The 24068-nt window shown below is 41.8% G+C and overlaps 1 protein-coding gene across 8 annotated transcripts in view; it reads right to left on the reverse strand.

Annotated features, from left to right (window-relative positions):
• ARVCF (ARVCF delta catenin family member) overlaps positions 1 to 24068 on the reverse strand; it is a 576304-nt gene that overhangs the window by 63598 nt on the left and 488638 nt on the right. For all 8 annotated transcript variants that reach the window (XM_083149627.1, XM_083149617.1, XM_083149662.1 and 5 more), the window contains 2 exons: positions 14201 to 14700; positions 9466 to 9649 (listed from right to left, as the gene is read on the reverse strand). In XM_083149627.1, coding sequence (XP_083005753.1) covers positions 9466 to 9649; positions 14201 to 14700 — 684 coding nt within the window. The remainder of the gene's footprint in view (positions 1 to 9465; positions 9650 to 14200; positions 14701 to 24068) is intronic.

Raw genomic sequence — 24068 nt, forward strand, 5'->3', positions numbered from 1 at the left:
CTAGCTAGGGTAAAAGTTAATAAAAAAATAAAAATCCCCTAACTACTCTAATTCTTCGGCTGCTCCTGCAGCCCTTTAGAATAGCACCCACTCCAGTGGGCACCTAACACGAACTGAAGAGTCCAGGGATGCAGTAGGGGAGGAGCCTACCCTCTAAAACTTTAGGATAGGTGCCTGGCTCCTTCGGACCCTCCTACATCCCAGTGTTGAGCTGTGTCACCAGGACCATTGAAAGAGAAAGTACATTTTAAATAGAAAGTGATCCTAATCAAATCTGTGAAAAACTGCCTGTACCCACAACCCCACATTTGGTTAATTTAAATTATAAATGGATCTGTAATCAATGCAAAGCATTCCGATATGAAACAGGATGTACTTGAGTATAGATCACTATACTGTATTTGGTAGATATAGAGTACATTGCAATAATTACATCTCATACTAGAATTTGGAACAGGCATGCAATCAATAAGTTTACTAGTCTCCACACTAGTAGCAACACAACCTTCACTCCAGGTCACACACCCTTAGACTCTTTTTAAATCCATCAACTATTAAGATTTAGATTTCCCTGGTGCCTGCCCACAGTACATTAAATGATTAGGGTTTGCAACCCAGCAATGTGGGATCCATCCGCAGCATCAAGCACTATTATTATAGTCCCACATGCGGGATTAGTTGGTCTGTGTAATCATGTCCCACAGAAAATGGAGCTTAGTCTTACAGTAGTCTGTGACTACCGGGAGGAAAGCAGAGAAAAGTTCTGACTCCTGCTTGTGTATAGCACTACATAGATCCCTGCAACCAACACGGGCAGCAGTGGCTGCCCATGGCCATTTGGCAGATTTCTCTGGAGAAGGAAAAGCAGAGAAGTGCTGCTGCAGTGAACATTGGACAAGCAGCACTGTGTAAAGGACAGCTGCCAGCATACATAGGGGGTCTATGTATTAACAACAAAAAGAAGGTTTGTCCTGTTGTGGTCTATGTATGAACCCTTTGAGTGCAAGCAAATTTGTCAAAATAGGTGTGAAAATTGCCAAACCTTTTTATTCCTCAAAAGTGAAATGTAATTTACCTTGTATATATAACAAATGTGAGAAAGCTGGCATTTTTAGTGGATATTTTTAGAGATGTGCAGATCCAGATTTACCCGGATCTCAAAACAGGATGTCTATATGCGGTCACATGTTTTTGACAGCCATTTAGATCCCGTTTTGGAGATCCGGGTAAATTAGATCTGCACATCTCTCAGAGACGTTGGCACTCAAAGGGTTAAATCTTTGAGAATGATAAAAGTAACAACCAACCAGCTTCTGTCATTTTGCAAACCCAAGCTGTAACATGGCAGTTAGCAGCGGATTGGCTGGTACTGTACCTCTACCCATTTGATCTCTCTCCAAAGCTTAGTAAACAGACCCTATAGACAGTGTATAACCAGTAAACTAGACCAGACACAAGAAGAAAATGAAAGACACAGACTACCCCTTATGTAAGGCCATGCTATTCCATCTTTATGGAGTCCTCTCCCTCCTCCTATCCTCCTCTCCCCCCTCCACCTGCACCCTTGACCCACAACAGCCCTGCACTATGGCCCATGCCACAACACACCCTGCTAGTGGGCAGAAAACATGCAGAGCTAATAGGTATAGCACAGGATTGAGGAACCATGCCTCTGGTACAACAGTGTCGTTCAGAAAGATAGTGTTAAAATAGAGAAAAGAAAATAAATACAGAGTATGGGTAAGTAGTGTGAGAAGCCGGAGTGGAGGGACATACAGTATACAGTGCACAGAGAACTGATGTGGAAACTGGCACACTGAGGGGCAGATTTATTAAGCTTGGAGAAGAGATAAACTGGAGATAAAGCGGAGAAAAGGTAAAAGGAGATAAAGCACCAGCCAATCAGCTGTGTTTGAAAAAGACAGTTGGGAGTTGATTGGCTGGTGCGTTATCTCCTTTTACCTTTTCTCCGCTTTATCTCCAGTTTATCTGTTCTCCAAGCTTAATAAATCTGCCCCTCCTGAGATGGTTACAGAGAAAATATGGACTTGCGATATTAGGGTGAACAGAAAGTACTGGCGATGATCTGGCAGAGCGCCCTGCCTGCAGCTCTTAGAGACCTGCAGGCAGGGCGCTCTGTGAGGGCAGTCCAGGCTGCGCATTCAGAATGTGTTGGAGGTGGGGAGGTCCTTAGCTCACTGTTGTATGTTGATAGCAGTATGTTTGGGTGATATTGGAAGGTAGATGGTGTCCTCCTGTCCTCTCCTGTGGATCTCCAGAATGTCTCCAATATTCTCTCACACTACACACTTACCACCACCTAGTGTTCCCGTTAGGCTGTTTTAGCGGGGCGCTGCGCCCTGCCCGATTTTTAAAGGGCAAAATGCGCCCTGCCCCTCTAGCAGCGCCCCGCTAAATCAGCCTGCAGTCTGTCCCGCCGGCCCGGGCACGCCCCCTCTAGTGATGCGCCGGCCCGGGCACGCCCCCTCTAGTGACGTCTGCGTGCCCGGTCCGCCCCTCCAGCGCCCTGCCTCATTTGGTTCCTAGAAGGAACACTAACCACCCCCCCCCCTAATCTCCTCTCACCCCAATCCCCCCAGTACTCACCGGAGTAGTTATTCTCGCTGCAGAGTAGGTCCTCCTGGAGACAGTGTGACAAGAGAGCAGGGCTGGCAGGTGAGTGGGAGAACATGGCATCTATTCCCCCAGCACTGCTGCAATGCTTCCCACGCTGCCGCGGATGGACCCCCCCATGGACGCAATGCCCGGACCCCGCTGCCTGCCACCCACCAGGAGCATTGGAGCTCCTGATGTCTAGTTGCCCCGTGGTGGATCCGCCACTGTATTATGCGTATGTGCAGTTCCACTTCGAGAATAGCTTCCAACCTGCATAGTCGCAGAGCCCTTTGCAAACATTAAGGCCCGGGGGGGGGGGGGGGGGCAGATGGTGGCGGGGATGGGGATCAAGGCGGACCAATGCCTGCCGGGGGTGGGCAGCTGTCTTAGTCCCAGCAGTTGCAAATAAAAGTTTGGACAGGCAGAGTCTCTGGTGCACTGTAAGCTGCGATTCTCGCAGCTTACAGAGCCGACCAGAATGACCCCCATTAGGTCATGTCTTGTACTGGAAGCCTAGATCTAGAAGGATCCATGGATTTTCCTACTATGTTATCCTTAACCTCCATAAACCTGGTCCCTCACATGCTAACGGCTTCTAAATGCATGCCAGCCAGGAAGGGGAACAATCCTATCTTGCCTTCCTCATAAGTACATCATGTTGCAGCAACATAATAATAATAATAATAATAATAATAATAATAATAATAATAATAATAATGTATTCCATGACCACAGACACTTGTTTGGACCATGGTAATTCTGGAAGGATCAAAAATTATTCCGTAGAAGCCATTTAAACCCATCTACCATGCGTACTAATGGTGACCCATATGAATAGCTAACTGTATATCAGAACCTATGTCCAATGTGTTTTAATTTAGATGTCTGGATACCCCCACTTTCTTCCACTGACACCACTGTAAATGAGTTGACTTGAAGATCTAGATAAAGTTTTTAGTTGAGTCTGTATAACTAACTGCAAAGATATTATTGTATGTTCTGAAGATATAAAATAAAGACTATAAAACTAGAGATATATATCATATGGCAAACTGCGCGGCATGATTCTTTTAAAGTAAAGAGTCTCTAGATATCTGCTCTTTTAATGCCTTTAATGCAGAATCCCTTGCGACTTATCCCACTGATAGATGGAACAGTCAAGCACTGTACAAGGTTTGTAAATTACACCACATACACTGCTTGTAAAGCATTAGACTGTGTGTGTGTGTGTGTAACTAGGTTACATCTCCTCTCTTAGAAACACTGCATAATTTATACATGCAAGAAGTTCAACATACACATTGCAAATCCAAAGCAGTAGCAGCTTTCTACAGAGAGGTATAGTGGTAAAATATGGCCCTGGGCCACTTTCACATAGGTAGATCTAATAGGCAGCAGAAAGACCCCAGTTTATCTACAGGTTACTAAGCATGCCTCCATCAAAATGAATGAATGCAAAACCTTTAAAAAGTAGCATAATAAACAGAATGTACACTTAATCTTTAGATAGCACATATTTATTATAACAGGGCCACCTTGATGGGAGTAGAATAGAACACTATTCCACATTTCTCAGAAATGACATTTTTGAGATTGCAGGAAAGATAAGGTTTCAATGTAATTCATTGTGAAACCTCTGATTCCCAGCCACTTCTTTGAGAGACAAAACTCCACATTAATCACAAGTGATAGGGGAGGGAGAGCACTGACTCATTCCCACACTGAGCTTTTCTTATGTACTTCAGACAGAGCATGTATAAAAGGTAATGGGAAAGCAGCAACTCTCATTAAAAGGACACATCAGAAGGCACTTACAGGATCAATGTTGCAAAATGTTACAATTAAATCAGTGCTTGTCTGAATGCGGGAATAGACTTTTACATGAATGTTCTAGGATCCGCGACTAGAGGTTCTTTGACCTCATGCATGTGTATATATATATATATATATATATATATATATATATATATATATATATATATATATATATATATATATATATATCATAAAATGTCAGATTGTAAATGTCATTTATAATACATACAGTGGGCATACAGCGAGACGATTTGGTCCGATTTCGGTCAATTGCGATCAATCGGCCCGTTAAATCGGACCAAATCGTTTCTCCAAGACATGGCGTCGGGTCCGATGCGCGGTCCCGTGCGTATCGGACCCGGCCCCAGGGGTTGGACTGGCAGGACATGAGATCCGGCAATCGGTGGGGCGGGCGCAGTGCTGGGGAGGGCGGCGGTGACCAGAATGATGATCATTGTCCACGGTGTCCACTCCGTCCACTCCAGCGCCGTAGCGGGCGGGCAGCAGCCGCGGCAATTACAACTTTAAAATAGCATGTCAAATGACTGCCCGGCTAATTGTCATTTGACATGCTATTTTGAAGATGTAATAGCCGCCGCTGCTGCCCGCCCGCTGCGGCGCTGGACACAGTGAGTCTCTGCTTAGCGCTGCTGCCCCACTCCTTCCTCCCCAGCCGGCCACTCATTTGAGAGCCACCGCTGCCCGGCCCAATGCTCCTCACCGCCCTGCAGCTCCCTGTTATTTTTTTTTTTTTTTACATGTGATAAATCGCATGCGATTTATTACGTAAAAAATGGCAACTCAATTCCTAATCGTATGTGAGCCTCCCGGGGAGCTTCCGGGAGGCTTGAAGGAGAATTGGGTCCGATTTGTCCTTAGGACAAGTCGGCTCTATGTATGGGGGCCATTAGTTTTAGACCCCATTAGTACTGCAAACCAGGAAACTCTTACAATATTTTTAGGAGTTAAAAAATTGCTTTCTGCTCAATTTCAATCCGTCCCCCCCCCCCCCACCCCCCACACACAAAAATGTTATCATATGTCATGCATGCTATCCAATCATGCTCCTTCCTCCAGCCCGCTGTCTCAGCGCTGCATCCCTTTGCTATCCCACCCCCACCTATAAATATTGTCTGCTCAATATCCACACACACACACACAAATGTTATATCATAGGTATGCACTCAGCACTGTACCCCTCTAAAACCCCCCCTCCCCCAGGACAATGGGCCTAATTCAGATATTAACTCAGGGCAAATTTTTCTAAAACCATGTGCACTGCAGGTGGGGCAGATGTAACAAGTGCAGAGAGAGTTACATTTGGGTGGGGTGTAAAATCTAAATCTAAATTGCAGTGTAAAAATAATGGAGCCAATATTTACCCTGCACAGAAACAAAATAACTCTCACATATGTAACTCTCTATGCACAGGTTACATCTGCCCCATCTGTAGGGTCAACATGAACACAGGACAAATTTGTTCTTAAAATTGGCAAAACCATGTCTCCTTTAGGTCCAGTGTTAGTGCAAAGTGTGTATTGCTGGGATGGGCACTGGCCCTCACCTATACTGCTTGAAGGAACTAAAATCTAATGGGTGCACACAGAACGATTTGTGTGCAATTCCCCCAATTTTGACTGGTCTAATGACTGATTGTATGTAAAAAGAGCAGAATTGTGCATGTTTTAATGAGATTCTGATCTGATGCCCTTCCCCGTTGGTCATTCTGGAGATTTGACCTGCTGCAGTAAAGACTCGTCATCTACATTGGGTCCAGATTGTGTGAAGATTGTGTACTCCAATCCAATGAAGCGACCATCGTATGAGTTCAAGGAAATAGTTTCACGATCGTCACACGATCATGGTCATTCTGATGCCGATGTAAAGTGCATTAACAGTAGATTGTGATGAATGAGTTTCTTCTATAGCGCACACATTCCACAGCTGTTTATATTTGAACAATCACATCAGTTCCTTCCCCAGTGGAGCTCCGAATCTACTGTATATTGCCTACCACATGTACACGCACACACATTCATTATGGGGTTTATTTTTGTTGGAAGCCAATTAACCTACCAGTATATTTTTGGATTGTGGGAGGAAACAAGAGTAACCGGCGGAAACTCACGCAAGCATACGGAGAATATATAAACTCCGCACAGTCAGGACCAGGCAATCATTACACCGTCCATGCTGCCCCAATATTACATGCTTGTAGACAGAGGCAGGATAAGGCTGGCTATATATGCCTAAAGAATACTTCCACTAGACTATTGGCTCTAGTAAAAATGCACAGACATTTGGGCTGGAGGGTCACTTCAAATTCGCCAGACACCTTTCATGATGGTTTAAATCAGAAAAAACATTGCTGAAAACGTATAGGTGTCCTAACCAGATGACGTCTGTCATTGAGAAAAGTCTGCCTCCTAGAGAGATAAAAGCAGTGAATTTCAGCACAAGTGTTTTTTCCCCCTTGTACAATTTGGACACAATAGCTAACATTATAATTAAAAAATTAAAAACACAATATATATATATACACACACACACACACACACACACACACACACACTCGATTTCACTCCCTGCACTCTGTTGCCCCAGAATCGGGGTGTCCTGCCCAGGTGCCTTCCGTGGTGGGAAACCTCCACTTCTATATCCTCCTTGTTTACGGCGGCACTCAGGGACTCCAAACGTTAATAGCTTATGTGAAACTTTATTTCTACGTTTCGGAGGTCTTGCCCCCCGACGAAGGGGGCAGGACCTGGGAAACGTAGAAATTAAGTTTCACATAAGCTATTAACGTTTGGAGTCCCTGAGTGCCACCGTAAACAAGGAAGAGATAAAATATATATATTGTATGCCACATGCTATGGAGACACCTCCCAACATAGCAGGCGGGAGTGCATACCTCCCACCCCTTGCCATTCGGGATGTACATCCTGATGCACAAAGCAGGATGGCTGTGAGAAATGCATAAGGACAGTTCTCTAAAAAAAACAGTGCTGAAAATCAAGCGACTTGGCAAAGTTATTCTGCTCTGCAAAAGGGGCAGATGGAACCTGTGCAGAGAGATTTCGATTTGGGTGAGGTGTGTTCAACCCGAAACCTAAATCAGTGTAAAAATAAAAGCGGTCTAATATCTATGGGTCACATGCAGAAGCAGCCAGTGTTTTGCCTACACAGAAACCATATCATTGCATTTGCTTTACCGAATCGGTCTTAAAGTTAGTATTTAAAAAAAAAAAAAAAAAATCTATAACATTGTTAGCTACAATCTATGCCGGATACCTCCCAGCAATTTAAAAAAATCAGAACTGCCAAAATGGCACTTCAATTCTGTAACAGAGCTCAGATCCAGCTAACAAAGAAATATGCTCAAAGATATGCCCATTTCAGTTTAAATATGGACGGGCAGTGCACACAAAATCAGGACTGTAGCATAACAACACTGTAGTTAAAAAAAAAAAAAAAACCTTTTGGCAGCATATGCACATACCTTTATAGTGATTTCATAATACAATGCCACTCACTGGGAAAATTAATTATTACAACCAACTGCAACCACACTTAGGAATGTGAAGGCAACAGTGAACTCACTGCTAACTGAAAAAGGGGTCTCTCTTAGGTGAAGTCACTTACAATGATTCATACAGAGAACTCTATTTTAAGAAATGAGGTTGGCAGCAGGTGCTATGGAACAAGAAGTCACCGAGAATCAACCTATTGATCTTCTGAGGGACTGAAGATCTAATGCAGGAACCTTGGAATACAGCTACGAATGTAAGACAATGAGGAAAAAACAAGTCTTCCTACAGATGTACCATGCATGTCTAAGAGAATATGGACACAGATAATGGAAGGACTGAAGCAAAGCTATCAAGCCACCTGTTATGGGACAAAGAGCCTAGTGTTCATTCTAGCACCCGCTATCTTTAAAAACCCATGCAGTTCCTCTTCCCTACCTGGGGTGTCGCTGTCTGCTGTGATGTTTTTTAGCACAGGTCTGGTTTGCATGTCAGAGGTGATATACAGACCACACTGTGCTAGAAACACCACAGCAGACAGCGACACCCCAGGCAGGGAAGAGGAACTGCATGGGTTTTCAAAGATAGCGGGTGCTAGAATGAACACTAGAGCCTATTTCAGAGATGTACCAAAACATAAGGTTTGGCATACATCTCCGATGGCGTGGCACCTGTGCATGTGCAGCATGTGTCATGTGTGCCCCTTAAGTCACATCCTGATTGACAGCTTGAGTGTAGATTGGGGGTGGGGCCAGGCTCTGTTCCTGAAAACGTGGACATGTAGCTCACATTTTCAGGGAGTGACAAGGCACTGCATCTACCAGCAAAGACTTCCTGGCCATGGCTACACATATGCCAGAGCCAATCTGAGAAAGTAAGGTTCACTCAGATGTCTAAAGTCTCACAGATGCTACATTTGTTCCCACGAACACCTCTTGCAGCATTAGCATATTGTATCAGCAATGTAAACTATGTCCACCTCTGAATGAGGTCCACAATAAGAATTACAAAGAGATAAACTGGAGATAAAGTGGAAAGGGATAACGCAACAGCCATTCAATTCCCAACTGTTATATTACAAACACCGCTAACTAGCTGGTGCATTATCGCCTACTTTATCTCTTCGCCAGGCTTATTACATCTGCCCCATTATTTGGATGGGTGCCGGATGACCGTCGGGAATCCAACGGTCAGTACTCCGACATCGGAATCCCAACTGTTTAAATGCCCGAGAGTCAGGGGATATTCTGCCTTGTCGGGGTCCATGACCAAGGCCGCCAGGGGCTTCTTTGTGCTCACCCCCCTGTCGGAGCACCGGCAGTTGGGATTCCAATGTCGGGATACTGACTGTTGGGATCCCGATTGTTGGACCGCCATACCACACACTATTTGAACATGACTTCTAGCTTATATTTGAATACCGTTTGGAAACCTCCATAGTCATCAGATTTTGCTCATATGGCCCAAAAGCTTTAACTCAAATGATCACATCTGATTCTCACATTACCTCAAGCAGCCAGAAGTGTTCTTAAATACAGTTGTCCACTCTGCATCACGGGGCTTTGAGTCCTCGTTGGGCTCATTCTCCCAGCCAGAGTGAGGAATGATCACCTCATTAGTAAGTGTTTGAAGCCCATGGTTGATGATAACCATTTTTAATGGTTCATATGAGGACAGGTTCCACAGAGTGCCTTAAAGGAAAAAGACAGACAATTTTAGATAGTTTGCATAGTAAAAGTGAATTACTTGTGCTTTATCAAACAGGCCCTAAACCTTGGCATCAATGGGCCAAAAAAAATCATATCCAGCATGAATTGAGCTTTTGCAATGTTCCTCATTCATCCAGACACAGTACAACCAAAACTCTGCCATCTTAGAAATTAACACAACAGGGTTCACCAGCAACACAAAGAATAGGAGGCTACTTTTTCCACATTGGCTTGGTACAGAAAGCATTACATTAACAGAAACACAAAGGGGATTCATATGAAAATCATTAAGCAGAATAGAAAAACAGTAGTATATGTAAAATACAGACCATCTAAAAAAAAATCTACATCCTGCAAGTATAATGTCTGCAACCGACAGAAAAAAAGGAAATGAGAAGTGTATAGTAGGGAGAAGACAACTGCGGCATGTCATGTGATATGTGCAATCAAAACTGCATCTGCTTAATTTGTCAACAAATCTGAGAGCATAGAGTAAGGTAACTTCAGCCCACTGCTGAGCTAGGAGATTACCCAGCACCTACAGCATCCTCTCATCTGTACCCTTAGGATCAGTCCCTACAAATATTATTTATTTATTTACAGTTTCTGATATAGCGCATACATATTCCGCAGCGCTTTTACAGAGAATATTTGAGCATTCACATCAGTCCCTGCTCCAGTGGAGCTTACAGTCTATATTCCCTACCACATGTACATGCACACACAGACATTCTAGGGTTAATTTGTTGGGAGCCAATTAGCCTACCAGTATATGTTTGGATTGTGTGAGGAAACCGGAGTACCTGGAGGAAACCCACGCAAGTACGGGGAGAATATACAAACTCCACACAGTTAGGGCCATGGTGGGAATCAAACCCATGACCTCAGTGCTGTGAGGCAATAATGCTAACCATTACACCGTCCGTACTGCCCTTATATTGTAGTAAATAAAGAAACACTGTGCCACTGCCTAGTGTAGAAGAAAATACATCAAACATCTGATTTCAAGATGCTTTGGAGCCATATCATATTGTCAGCATTCTCTCACAAGACAGATTGCTGTATACTATCTAACTCTATATACAAAACAGTTTTTGACACGAGAATGAAAAGCCGTATGTCAATTTTTGTTGTTGTTGTTGTTGGGGGGGGGGGGGGGGGGGTGTTAACATGGATGTAATCTCTTTGTATATAATGCGCACAATATATTGTCACTTTACTTAATAACACTATGCTGTTTCTTCTAGATTCAGCTTATTTAATTTTTATTGCATGCTCATTTATAGGAAGAGTCATGACCATGCAATAATTACAACAAAGCTTCCTGGTTGCTGTCCACAACCACCTGATAATGCACTGACACTTGCAAATGCTTAGACTCAGTGGTCACTGTTCTTCAAGTCTATGGCACAGTGGTCACTGTTCTTCAAGTCTATGGCACAGTCCAAGCCACGTACTACCTTACATTTTGATTATTATCAGTTTCTTTTATAACGCTTTATGAGAATATTTGAACATTCACATCAGTCCCTGCCCCAGTTGAGCTCACCATCTATACTCCCTCCCACATGTACACACACACACACACACACACACACACACACACACACATTCTAGGGTTAATTTGTTGGGAGTCAATTAACCTACCAGTATATTTTTGGATTGTGGGAGGAAACCGGAGCACCCGGAGGAAACCCACGCAAGTACAGGGAGAATATACAAACTCCGCAGTGAGGGCCATGGTGGACCTATGGCCTCAGCACTGTGAGGCAGTAATGCTAACCATTGCACCATCCATACTAACAAGGTATAAGCAAGTACTACAAATCAGCAAAGCATTCAGAAAATTAATTTACAGCACTAAAACAAGACTTGCAGCTACAAAAGGCAGACATGACATAAACAAGATCTGCATGTGTATACATTTGGAAATGTGCAAGTAAATCCACATTACCTAACTAGACACAGACAGTTATGGCCACCAATGATGGCCTGCCTATAAAACAACTATTTTATAGAAATATACCACATTTTTAGTAAACAGAGGCAGAGGTACCATGAAGAACTATACAGATAGATCGTCTGCATCTAAAATGAAATAGAACATCTAGTAACATTCACTAATATTTATGGAAATGTTCTCAGGAATGTGTTAGAACTTAAGGTATTTGATATAAGGCTGTGAATAAGGGGCGAGAAAGTTCCTGCTATCTTTAAACCCAGACACATGATACAGCCACTTTGTAATTGCATGAAAACCATAAAGAATGAACTGAAATTTGGCCAGTAGCAGTACAACTGTGCAAACTAGCAATTCATATTAATCCTGCTTGGAGACTATAATAGACATAGCTTCTATGTACTAGGCCTTGGATAGAGATAAAGTGGAGAGATATAAAGTAGAAACCCCTGTAATTTTTTTCAAGCACAGGGCCAGATGTATTATAGCGGCGCTTATCGCACCGCTGTCATTTAGCGCATCCCAGGCTTCTCCTTACATGGGGGAGAAGCGGTATCAATATCCCTTCTTCCCAATAACGACACTTTATACATCTGCCCCAGTGTCTTGAGGGGATGCTTGCCATTGTTATTAAGAAATGACAGTCTGGCGGTTTCCCTTTAGGATATAAAGGCTGGCCAAGGGTATCAAATGCTTGCCAGCTTTCTAATGGTGTGTACACAAGGTGAGATGTGCCGTGCGATGCGATCCTCAATGCAATGGCATACAATTTTGACTATATAGTGCAGATCTGCACTATATAGTCAAGGCAGCCAAGACATTCCGCCGTGCAATACGGGAGCGCGCATCAGGATCGCAAGGGTTAAAACCCTTGCGATCCCGATGCGATTCTTACTATATAGTCAGAATCACAGGGTGATTGTACCTGTGTGTACACACCATAAAGTCGTATGGGACAACCTTTACAAGAGTGCAGCCTACTAAAACCATGCCAAGAAGTGATACAAGTCAAAGTTTAGGCCAGTAGCGCACACAGGGGGGGGGGGGGGGGTTTGGGGGGTTCTGAGTACCCAGAACCCCCCCCCCCCCAGGAGTCTATGGACCCTCTTTCCATGGGTACAAGAATTAAAAAAAATCAGCCCTTGGGAACCGGAGATTTCTGACTTCAAAATAGTGGTCCCCATCCAAGCCCATTAATTGCTCTTCCCAGTCAGATATTTCAGGTTCTGTCTGACTTACAGTTTTTCTGAGGGTATATTCCAAAAGCTGGGACTCTCCCCCTTTGGTGGACACTAGGATCTTGTCTCTACTGTTCCCAGAACCAGAGATATCAGCCTTCCAGCTGCTGGTTACTGCTCTAGCTCAACACACCTGGTATGTAGTTTTATATACTCGTTGGCAGATTGCTCTGCCTCCTGAATTCTGATCCCCTAGTCCTCAAAATCAAAATCTAAGAAATCTATTTCCGGGAACTGGAGATATCTGCAGGCAAGCAAGCTGTCCTCCCACCAGAAAATTATGAATAATAAGCCCACTCCACTATACACCCCTCCTCTGCATATTAAACATCCTCTACCACCCTGGAAGTTATGTATCAGGGCTCCTTCATTCAGCCCAATGCCCCCTTCTCCCACCCCATCTCCCACCATCTGTACAGTAAAGGGGTAATTAGTGAAAATTACTGATCCAGGCCCTACATGCTGAGCGGTTAGTATAATACCCCCTACCACCCGGGGGACATCACAGCTTCCCCCACCCCTACCGCTGGAGGATCGGTAGGGGCCCCAATACATTGCTATGCCCAAGGGTCTACACTGCTGATATATATATATATATATATATATATATATGGCAAGGGGGTCCCGGCACTCATCTAATGGGTACAGATACTTGCGGTGCCTCTCAATTTCCAGCGGAAAGATGTAGCAAAAAATTTGCAGATGGCACTCACAAGATTATACGAAGTCTGCACGGCGGCAGCAATGAAAGAACAAAAAGAATCAACACAAGCCTGTGTTGATTCTTTTTGTTCTATCATTGCTGCCGCCGTGCAGACTTCGTATAATCTTGTGAGTGCCATCTGCAAATTTTTCGCTATATATATATATATATATATATATATATATATATATATATATTAATTATTATTATTTATATACATTTGGTCTATCTATAATACTTAAACTGACCCGGCATATACTGGGTCACATAAGTGTCCATCTCCGTGCTTTGCTCCACCGCTCTGGAAACCCCCTTTCTGAAAATCCTGCATTTGCCCCTGCAGGCATACACCATACATAATAGGAAATGGGTCAAGAAATATACAAATTCCAAAAGCAATAAAACGCATGAATGGTGGGATCCTTATTTCTGTGTTTGTGTCACACAACTTTCAGTATGACTTGTCCTGATTGAGTCAGCCATCTGTATCGCACTCAATCAATTTGACCAGTTGTGTATGCAGGCGATCTCTTATTACATGCAAGAAGATGCACAGAAAAGCTGCTGAGCTACACAAAAAATAATAATGATCCAGCAAATTTAGATAAAACTTTAATTGACATGCCGCTTACCTGTTATGAGCTCCCTTACTTCCATGTCATTGGTCTTCCTCAGCAGGCGGATTAAAGCAGGAATACCATCACAATTTTTAATTGACACTTTGTTTTCATTATCTTTTCCATAGGAGATGTTACGGAGAGCACCACAGGCTTTACGATGGACTTCAGGCTTAGGGTGGTCCAGTAAACTCACAAGAATAGGGATGCCTTTGAGATGCCTTACCTCCTTCTTTATCTTATCGTTTTCATAACACAAGTGCTGCAAATAAGCAGCAGCATTGGACTTAACCGGATCAATTGGATGATTGAGCATTGCAATAACCTCTGGTAGGTCGGGATCTCTCCACCGTGGGTCTTTGCGGATGCTGTCAATAGAAGGAGATCGCTTTCCCAAACGGTCTATGCTGGCCAGGCTTCCTCTCTCTGGCTGTGCTAGGGGTGCTGCATAGCCACTATGGAGGTAAGGGATTCTCTCCTCAATCAGTTCTGACTCTAGGGGATCATCATAGGCCCTGTGGGAAGACAATAAATATACAGCTGAATATACAGTAAGTGTGCAAAGAGGAACTTTTATACTGTAAGTGATAGAATGCTGGGGAAGACTCCAGTGCCGCTAGTGGGTCTTATTCTTTTATATTTTCTTATTTTTAACTAAACTGACTTACAGATTAGCGTTAGGTGTTATTAACCGATATAAAGGAAGTACTTGCAAAACGTGATTCTGTTAAACACTCCATTATGTCACTCCCCAGCTTTCCTTTCTGTTCAGTTCTATAATCACTTCTACATTATGAAAGGTGTTTAATGTTTTTCTTCGGTTAGAAATCTACCCAAAAGCTTTGAAGTGGCAACATTTATGTCAGTTTTGTTCGTTCATTGATTTATGGTTGCCAGGTCATTGAACTACAGTTATGTCTGTTATTACAGACCGTTAACATTCATCAAAATCCTTCCAGTGGAAAGTATACAAAAAGCGGTGTTAAAATTCTGCCCAGCGTACACCAATGGAAGGTCGAACCAGGACCCCAATCCCCTAGTATGGTCTTATGGAATCCAATGCTACCACTTTAATGGCCAGATATATCAAGCTTCAGAAAGTGATAAAATGGAGAATGATAAACAACTAGCCAATCCGCTCCTACCTGTCATGTTACAGACTGGGTTTGAAAAATGACAGGTAAGAGCTGATTGGCTGGCTGTTTATCTCTCCATTTTATCACTTTCTGAAGGTTAGCACATCTGGCCCTAAGTGTTCATCAAATCCATCCAGTGGCAGGCTCCCAGGTGGCCAGGGTACACCAACGGGAGGCTCAACCGGGACCCTAACCAAGCTAAAACCTGTCACATTGGATTAATCTCAATCGTGCAGGGGTGTCCAAATGAATCACCAGACAAATAAACAGACCAATGAATTTGGTCTAGAAGATTTATAGATAGAGATTATGGATTAAGAGATATATATATATATATATATATATATATATATATATATATATATATATATATATATATATATATATATATATATATATATATATATATATATATATACGCACACACACACACACAAAAATTAAATATATAGTTAGGGGTGTGGTCACACAAAAATATATCCATATTTTAAAATATGCCACAGAGTTGCACAATCTTATTCACATTACACTTCACATAGTGCCAATGATTCACATTACATCAAAGAGTAGTGCCCCTTACACATAATGCCCACATGCAAAAAAGTGTGTATTGAACTATAGGGGATTCAGCGCTGTAGGTCTGCTGGAGGAATATGGAACACTTGTGGTAACCCCGTACCACAAAAGAAGATACAAACAGAAATGGGGGGAGATGTGTCAGAAACACATCTATTTTGTTCTTATCCCTCCTGCGACCTAAAAATGAAATATAAACTAGCACGTTCCTGTATTACATAGAACGTTCCTCTTCTCCGCCTCTGGTAATATGCACAGATCTCACTGAACGATAAATAATGCAGTAGGCCCTTCACCAAGGTTCAGTCTCCCTTAAAAGTGACACAAAACACCAAATACACCCCTTATCTGGGATAGGCGTCTCCTCTTCTCCGACTGATGTAAGCTTTCAAACACAAAGATTCCACGGGATCCTTATTGAATTCCCACAAACAGGCTCCGTGCAGTGGTAGGTCATATGAAAATAAACAATGGAACCAATATAGTGTAACACTGTATTTAATTTATAGAAGCATAGAAAATGAACACAGGTGAAAATCCATAAAATCTTTTAAGAACAATTCATGACGCTGGAAGGGGGATAACACAATTACCGGAGTCGGTGGAGAACTCGTTGGAATGGAGCTCTCAAACAAGCGCTAGTGAAAAGACGTCCCGGGCACTCTCCGACTAGGCAAGCTGTAAGCGATCCCGGCAAAGGTGTCCTCCCAGCTCAGCGGGTGTACGTAGGTCCGACGCGTTTCGACCGACACTTCGGTCTTTTTCAAGGATGTAATGAGTCCGTGTATGTTGTCCCTATTTAAGGGATAAATGTCCAATCACAAGTGAGCAGTTCCGTTCGCTCGTAAGCAGCGTCGCGCGTTGTCTAGGAGACTGTCACGGCTAGTGGTCACTGCCCCGCTTCCGTCTATCTCTTATGTCAGGTTTTGCCCTACTTCCGGATGAGCGGACTTCGTCTGTATAAGATGTTTCTATTGTCGGCAAATGGATTTTTGCGGTAATACAGATCTTTAGTGTTGTACTGAAGTTCCATGTTTGAAACTAAACACAAGATGCATGATAAAAAGCAAAAAATACAAATTAGTACGAATATCTACATAATAAAATCTATAATCATCAATTCCTTAGCGACTGGATATAATATATATATATATATAAAACAGGTGATTAAAAATTATTCCTTAAACAGCAATATATTTGATAAAAAGACAATGATAAAAAATGGGTATAAAAAATAAAGTATAAAAATTACAAGAACCATTTTATCTCAAAGTCCTTATTTAGACCATGAGGATGAAGAGTGTTCAGATTATAGATACATTTCATTTCTTCTCTGGCCAATTGTGATGCTTTGTTCTTCTTTCTGATGTCATCTTTAATTTCTTTAATACCCACAAATCTGACAATATGGTTTATGTCAGAGTTATGTGCGATTTTAAAATGATGGGACAAGCTGTGAGTTTCAAGACCTTTTTTAATATTATTTAGATGTTCAGTTATTCTGGTCTTGAAAGGTCTTGATGTGCGCCCAATATAAAAAAGATTGCATGAACATTCTATGGCATAGATAACATTGGGTGTGTTACATGTAATAAAATTTTCTATATTAAAAGTGTTCTGGTTGATTGTTACTTCCGTAGTTTTTGAATGTCCTCCACTTTTCACCATCTTACAGCCTCTGCATAGGCCACACCTGTGGAAACCTTTAGTGCGAATTCTACCACCCTGGTTTGCTGTAGTGAAAGTACTTCTGACTAATTTATTTTTAATATTTGGGGCTTTCTTATAAATAAATTTCGGAACTTTCGGCAGAAGTGTTCCTATAATAGGGTCCTTTAATAGGATCTTCCAATTTTTCTTGAAGGAGGTTTCTATAGTTTTGTGTTGGGCATTGAAGCTCGTAATAAAAGCCCAATTGAAGTTTTCATTGGTTTCTTCTTTAGGTGGTTTAGGTATTAAAAGAGTCTCTCTATCTATACCCTCAGTTTTCTTCACAGTTTCTGATATTTTTTCTATTTCATAGCCACTTTGGATAAATCTTTCCGCCATATTGCTCGCTTGTTGACTGTATATTGTCGTGTTGGAACAGTTACGTCTAAGGCGTTTAAACTGGCCGCCAGGAATAGCATTTAGCCAAGTACTATGGTGGCAGCTATTTCTTTGTATGTAAGAAAGACAGTCAGTTGGTTTTGTGAAAGTTTTTGTTTCCAGGTGGCCGTTATTTTCAAAAATTGTGATATCCAAAAAGTCTATACTTGAATGGCTAATGGTAAAAGTTAGCTCAATGTTCTCGTTATTTGAGTTTAGATGGTCACAAAAAGCTTTAAGATTGAGATCATTACCTCGCCATATAAAGATGATATCATCTATGTATCTGGACCAGGATACCAGGTCCGCCCCAAACTCATGCCCATTCCACACATGCTCCTCTTCCCAGAGGCCCATGAAAATATTGGCATAGCTTGGGGCGAACCTGGTACCCATAGCGGTCACCACCTTCTGAGTGTAAAAGTTTCCATCGAACATAAAGTAATTATTGTTCAGAATGATGTCCACACCCTCAATCAGAAGTTGTTGGAGGTGTGGGTCAAGATTGCTCCTTTTTAGATATTCAGATGTTGCTCGAAGGCCCTTCTCATGGTGAATAATTGAATACAAAGACTTTACGTCCGCAGTAACTAGATAGAAACCTGGCTCCCATTGAATCGTGGGCAAAAGGTTCAGAAGGCTACAGGTATCCTTTAGATGTGATCGATTTAGTTGGACCAAAGGTTGGAGAAAAAAATCAGTGAATTCCGACAGGTTAGAAGTGACTGAATTTATGCCCGAAACTATCGGACGACCTGGTGGGCATGTTGCATTCTTATGAATTTTTGGTAAAAGGTATATGACCGGTATCATAGGTTCTTGGATGTTAAGAAATTTGAATTCCTTTTCCGTTATGGTGCCAAGATCTTTAAATTTGTTAAGGAGCGTCACTACTTTTTCTTGAATTTTTGTTGTAGGGTCTGTTCTCATCTTCTGGTAGGTTTCTTGGTCCCCAAGATGTTTTATGACCTCATTGGTATACCAGTCTCTATCTAGAATTACAACTCCCCCACCTTTATCTGCTGGCTTTACAATGATTTCTTTGTTATCACTGAGTTCCTTGAGGGCCTGTCTTTCTTTTTTTGTTAAATTATATTTTGTGTTTTTAGTGGTTATCTTTTTAATATCTTCAAGTATAAGTGCACTAAAGGTTTCAATGAAATTTCCTTTAACGTGAGCCAGGTAAAATATGGACTTCGGTTTAAAATGACTGATGTTGTCATTGGCTTCCGTTTCAGTAGTGGTGTCATGAAAATAGCCCATATAAAATCCCCCAACATAGGAACAGAAAAATAGAGAACCAATACGAATCTACCAATCAGGAGTGGGACTACCCCAAGAGACCATTCCGTAGGCGTATAATTTACTCTGATCATCCTGAGTCACCTGTCAATACCCAGAACAAATATTCACCTCTACAAAGAGATACTAATAGAGTCTGTTTTTTAGAGAGGGGAAACAGGCACCAACATATAAAATAAATTACATCAGAACCCGTCGAGGCAAAAGGGGAGGTAAACAGAGTAGAACTAATACTAAAAAAAAGAGGAAAAAAACCCCTAAAAAAACTAAAAAGAAACAGATATCACTACCAATTAATGAAGGAAATACTAACATAACCCCGAAAGACAGTAGTCTGAATAAAGTAAAAATATTCAATCTAAGCAAACATGTTCTCTCAACAACAGAGATTACAGTATTGGAAAAAGGTCTTAAATATGCCCCGACGGCCAATATAAATAAATTCGAAAGTTTTATAGATGTACACAAGTTTGTGCGAAAATTATGTCTAAAAAAGTTTTTCCTCAGTAATAAAAATGACACCACTACTGAAACGGAAGCCAATGACAACATCAGTCATTTTAAACCGAAGTCCATATTTTACCCGGCTCACGTTAAAGGAAATTTCATTGAAACCTTTAGTGCACTTATACTTGAAGATATTAAAAAGATAACCACTAAAAACACAAAATATAATTTAACAAAAAAAGAAAGACAGGCCCTCAAGGAACTCAGTGATAACAAAGAAATCATTGTAAAGCCAGCAGATAAAGGTGGGGGAGTTGTAATTCTAGATAGAGACTGGTATACCAATGAGGTCATAAAACATCTTGGGGACCAAGAAACCTACCAGAAGATGAGAACAGACCCTACAACAAAAATTCAAGAAAAAGTAGTGACGCTCCTTAACAAATTTAAAGATCTTGGCACCATAACGGAAAAGGAATTCAAATTTCTTAACATCCAAGAACCTATGATACCGGTCATATACCTTTTACCAAAAATTCATAAGAATGCAACATGCCCACCAGGTCGTCCGATAGTTTCGGGCATAAATTCAGTCACTTCTAACCTGTCGGAATTCACTGATTTTTTTCTCCAACCTTTGGTCCAACTAAATCGATCACATCTAAAGGATACCTGTAGCCTTCTGAACCTTTTGCCCACGATTCAATGGGAGCCAGGTTTCTATCTAGTTACTGCGGACGTAAAGTCTTTGTATTCAATTATTCACCATGAGAAGGGCCTTCGAGCAACATCTGAATATCTAAAAAGGAGCAATCTTGACCCACACCTCCAACAACTTCTGATTGAGGGTGTGGACATCATTCTGAACAATAATTACTTTATGTTCGATGGAAACTTTTACACTCAGAAGGTGGGGACCGCTATGGGTACCAGGTTCGCCCCAAGCTATGCCAATATTTTCATGGGCCTCTGGGAAGAGGAGCATGTGTGGAATGGGCATGAGTTTGGGGCGGACCTGGTATCCTGGTCCAGATACATAGATGATATCATCTTTATATGGCGAGGTAATGATCTCAATCTTAAAGCTTTTTGTGACCATCTAAACTCAAATAACGAGAACATTGAGCTAACTTTTACCATTAGCCATTCAAGTATAGACTTTTTGGATATCACAATTTTTGAAAATAACGGCCACCTGGAAACAAAAACTTTCACAAAACCAACTGACTGTCTTTCTTACATACAAAGAAATAGCTGCCACCATAGTACTTGGCTAAATGCTATTCCTGGCGGCCAGTTTAAACGCCTTAGACGTAACTGTTCCAACACGACAATATACAGTCAACAAGCGAGCAATATGGCGGAAAGATTTATCCAAAGTGGCTATGAAATAGAAAAAATATCAGAAACTGTGAAGAAAACTGAGGGTATAGATAGAGAGACTCTTTTAATACCTAAACCACCTAAAGAAGAAACCAATGAAAACTTCAATTGGGCTTTTATTACGAGCTTCAATGCCCAACACAAAACTATAGAAACCTCCTTCAAGAAAAATTGGAAGATCCTATTAAAGGACCCTATTATAGGAACACTTCTGCCGAAAGTTCCGAAATTTATTTATAAGAAAGCCCCAAATATTAAAAATAAATTAGTCAGAAGTACTTTCACTACAGCAAACCAGGGTGGTAGAATTCGCACTAAAGGTTTCCACAGGTGTGGCCTATGCAGAGGCTGTAAGATGGTGAAAAGTGGAGGACATTCAAAAACTACGGAAGTAACAATCAACCAGAACACTTTTAATATAGAAAATTTTATTACATGTAACACACCCAATGTTATCTATGCCATAGAATGTTCATGCAATCTTTTTTATATTGGGCGCACATCAAGACCTTTCAAGACCAGAATAACTGAACATCTAAATAATATTAAAAAAGGTCTTGAAACTCACAGCTTGTCCCATCATTTTAAAATCGCACATAACTCTGACATAAACCATATTGTCAGATTTGTGGGTATTAAAGAAATTAAAGATGACATCAGAAAGAAGAACAAAGCATCACAATTGGCCAGAGAAGAAATGAAATGTATCTATAATCTGAACACTCTTCATCCTCATGGTCTAAATAAGGACTTTGAGATAAAATGGTTCTTGTAATTTTTATACTTTATTTTTTATACCCATTTTTTATCATTGTCTTTTTATCAAATATATTGCTGTTTAAGGAATAATTTTTAATCACCTGTTTTATATATATATATATTATATCCAGTCGCTAAGGAATTGATGATTATAGATTTTATTATGTAGATATTCGTACTAATTTGTATTTTTTGCTTTTTATCATGCATCTTGTGTTTAGTTTCAAACATGGAACTTCAGTACAACACTAAAGATCTGTATTACCGCAAAAATCCATTTGCCGACAATAGAAACATCTTATACAGACGAAGTCCGCTCATCCGGAAGTGGGGCAAAACCTGACATAAGAGATAGACGGAAGCGGGGCAGTGACCACTAGCCGTGACAGTCTCCTAGACAACGCGCGACGCTGCTTACGAGCGAACGGAACTGCTCACTTGTGATTGGACATTTATCCCTTAAATAGGGACAACATACACGGACTCATTACATCCTTGAAAAAGACCGAAGTGTCGGTCGAAACGCGTCGGACCTACGTACACCCGCTGAGCTGGGAGGACACCTTTGCCGGGATCGCTTACAGCTTGCCTAGTCGGAGAGTGCCCGGGACGTCTTTTCACTAGCGCTTGTTTGAGAGCTCCATTCCAACGAGTTCTCCACCGACTCCGGTAATTGTGTTATCCCCCTTCCAGCGTCATGAATTGTTCTTAAAAGATTTTATGGATTTTCACCTGTGTTCATTTTCTATGCTTCTATAAATTAAATACAGTGTTACACTATATTGGTTCCATTGTTTATTTTCATATGACCTACCACTGCACGGAGCCTGTTTGTGGGAATTCAATAAGGATCCCGTGGAATCTTTGTGTTTGAAAGCTTACATCAGTCGGAGAAGAGGAGACGCCTATCCCAGATAAGGGGTGTATTTGGTGTTTTGTGTCACTTTTAAGGGAGACTGAACCTTGGTGAAGGGCCTACTGCATTATTTATCGTTCAGTGAGATCTGTGCATATTACCAGAGGCGGAGAAGAGGAACGTTCTATGTAATACAGGAACGTGCTAGTTTATATTTCATTTTTAGGTCGCAGGAGGGATAAGAACAAAATAAGGAATTTGGTACTTACCGATAATTCCCTTTCACCGAATCAGCAGGAGACACTGCAGTCATTACATGTGGGGGATAGAGTAGGTGTACTGGAGGAGTGGCACTTTAAGAAAACTTTACTGCTGCAGGCTCCTCCCTCCTCTATCCCCACCCAGACCCCAGTCTTAGAAAAACTGTGTCCGAGAGGAGAAGAGAGACCAGGGCCTGCCCGGTAGGGAACGGAGCTAAAACATAAACAGAGTTAGTAGACAATGCACATAACGTGAACATACTAACAAAACATAACACATAGGATTTTTGAAAAGATCCCTATGTACTAATAATAACTATGCAACAAACATTGCAACAATAGAAAGAACGTATCTTTCACACACACAAACCACACTAACATCATGGCAGGAGAACCAGTGCTGGGTGGGCGTGCAGTGTCTCCTGCTGATTCGGTGAAAGGGAATTATCGGTAAGTACCAAATTCCTTATTTCACCTACATGCAGCAGGAGCCACTGCAGTCATTACATGTGGGGATACATACCCAAGCTTTTAAGTCCGGGCGGGAGAGCTCTGGGGCTCCTGTAACACTGCCCTACTAAAAGCCGTAGCCGAGCTGGCGAAGGTATCAAACCGATAAAACTTTGCAAACGTGCTAGATCCCGACCAGGTAGCCGCTTTGCACACTTGTGTCAAGGAGACACCTCTCGCCATGGCCCAAGAAGTACTTACTGACCTCGTGGAGTGCGCTGACACTCCCGATGGTACCTTCTTTTGTGCATACAAGTAGGCTTCCCTAATTGTACAGCAAATCCATCTTGCCAAAGTCCTTTTTGTCGCAGGCCAACCTCTCTTAAGTGCATCGTAGAGCACAAAAAGGCTGTCAGATTTCCTTAGATGTTGGGTTCGCCTAACATAAACCTGTAAGGCTCTGACTACATCCAGAGAAGCATCTTCACCCTGAAGAACTGGTACAACAATAGGCTGGTTTACATGAAATGCAGAAACCACCTTAGGAAGGAAATTCCTGCTAGTACGTAGTTCAGCCCTGTCCCTGTAAAAGGTAAGGAAAGGAGACTTACACGATAGGGCTCCTA

The sequence above is a fragment of the Crinia signifera genome, chromosome 1 (genome assembly GCF_055691185.1).
Source record: "Crinia signifera chromosome 1, ASM5569118v1, whole genome shotgun sequence".
Lineage (NCBI taxonomy): Eukaryota > Metazoa > Chordata > Amphibia > Anura > Myobatrachidae > Crinia > Crinia signifera.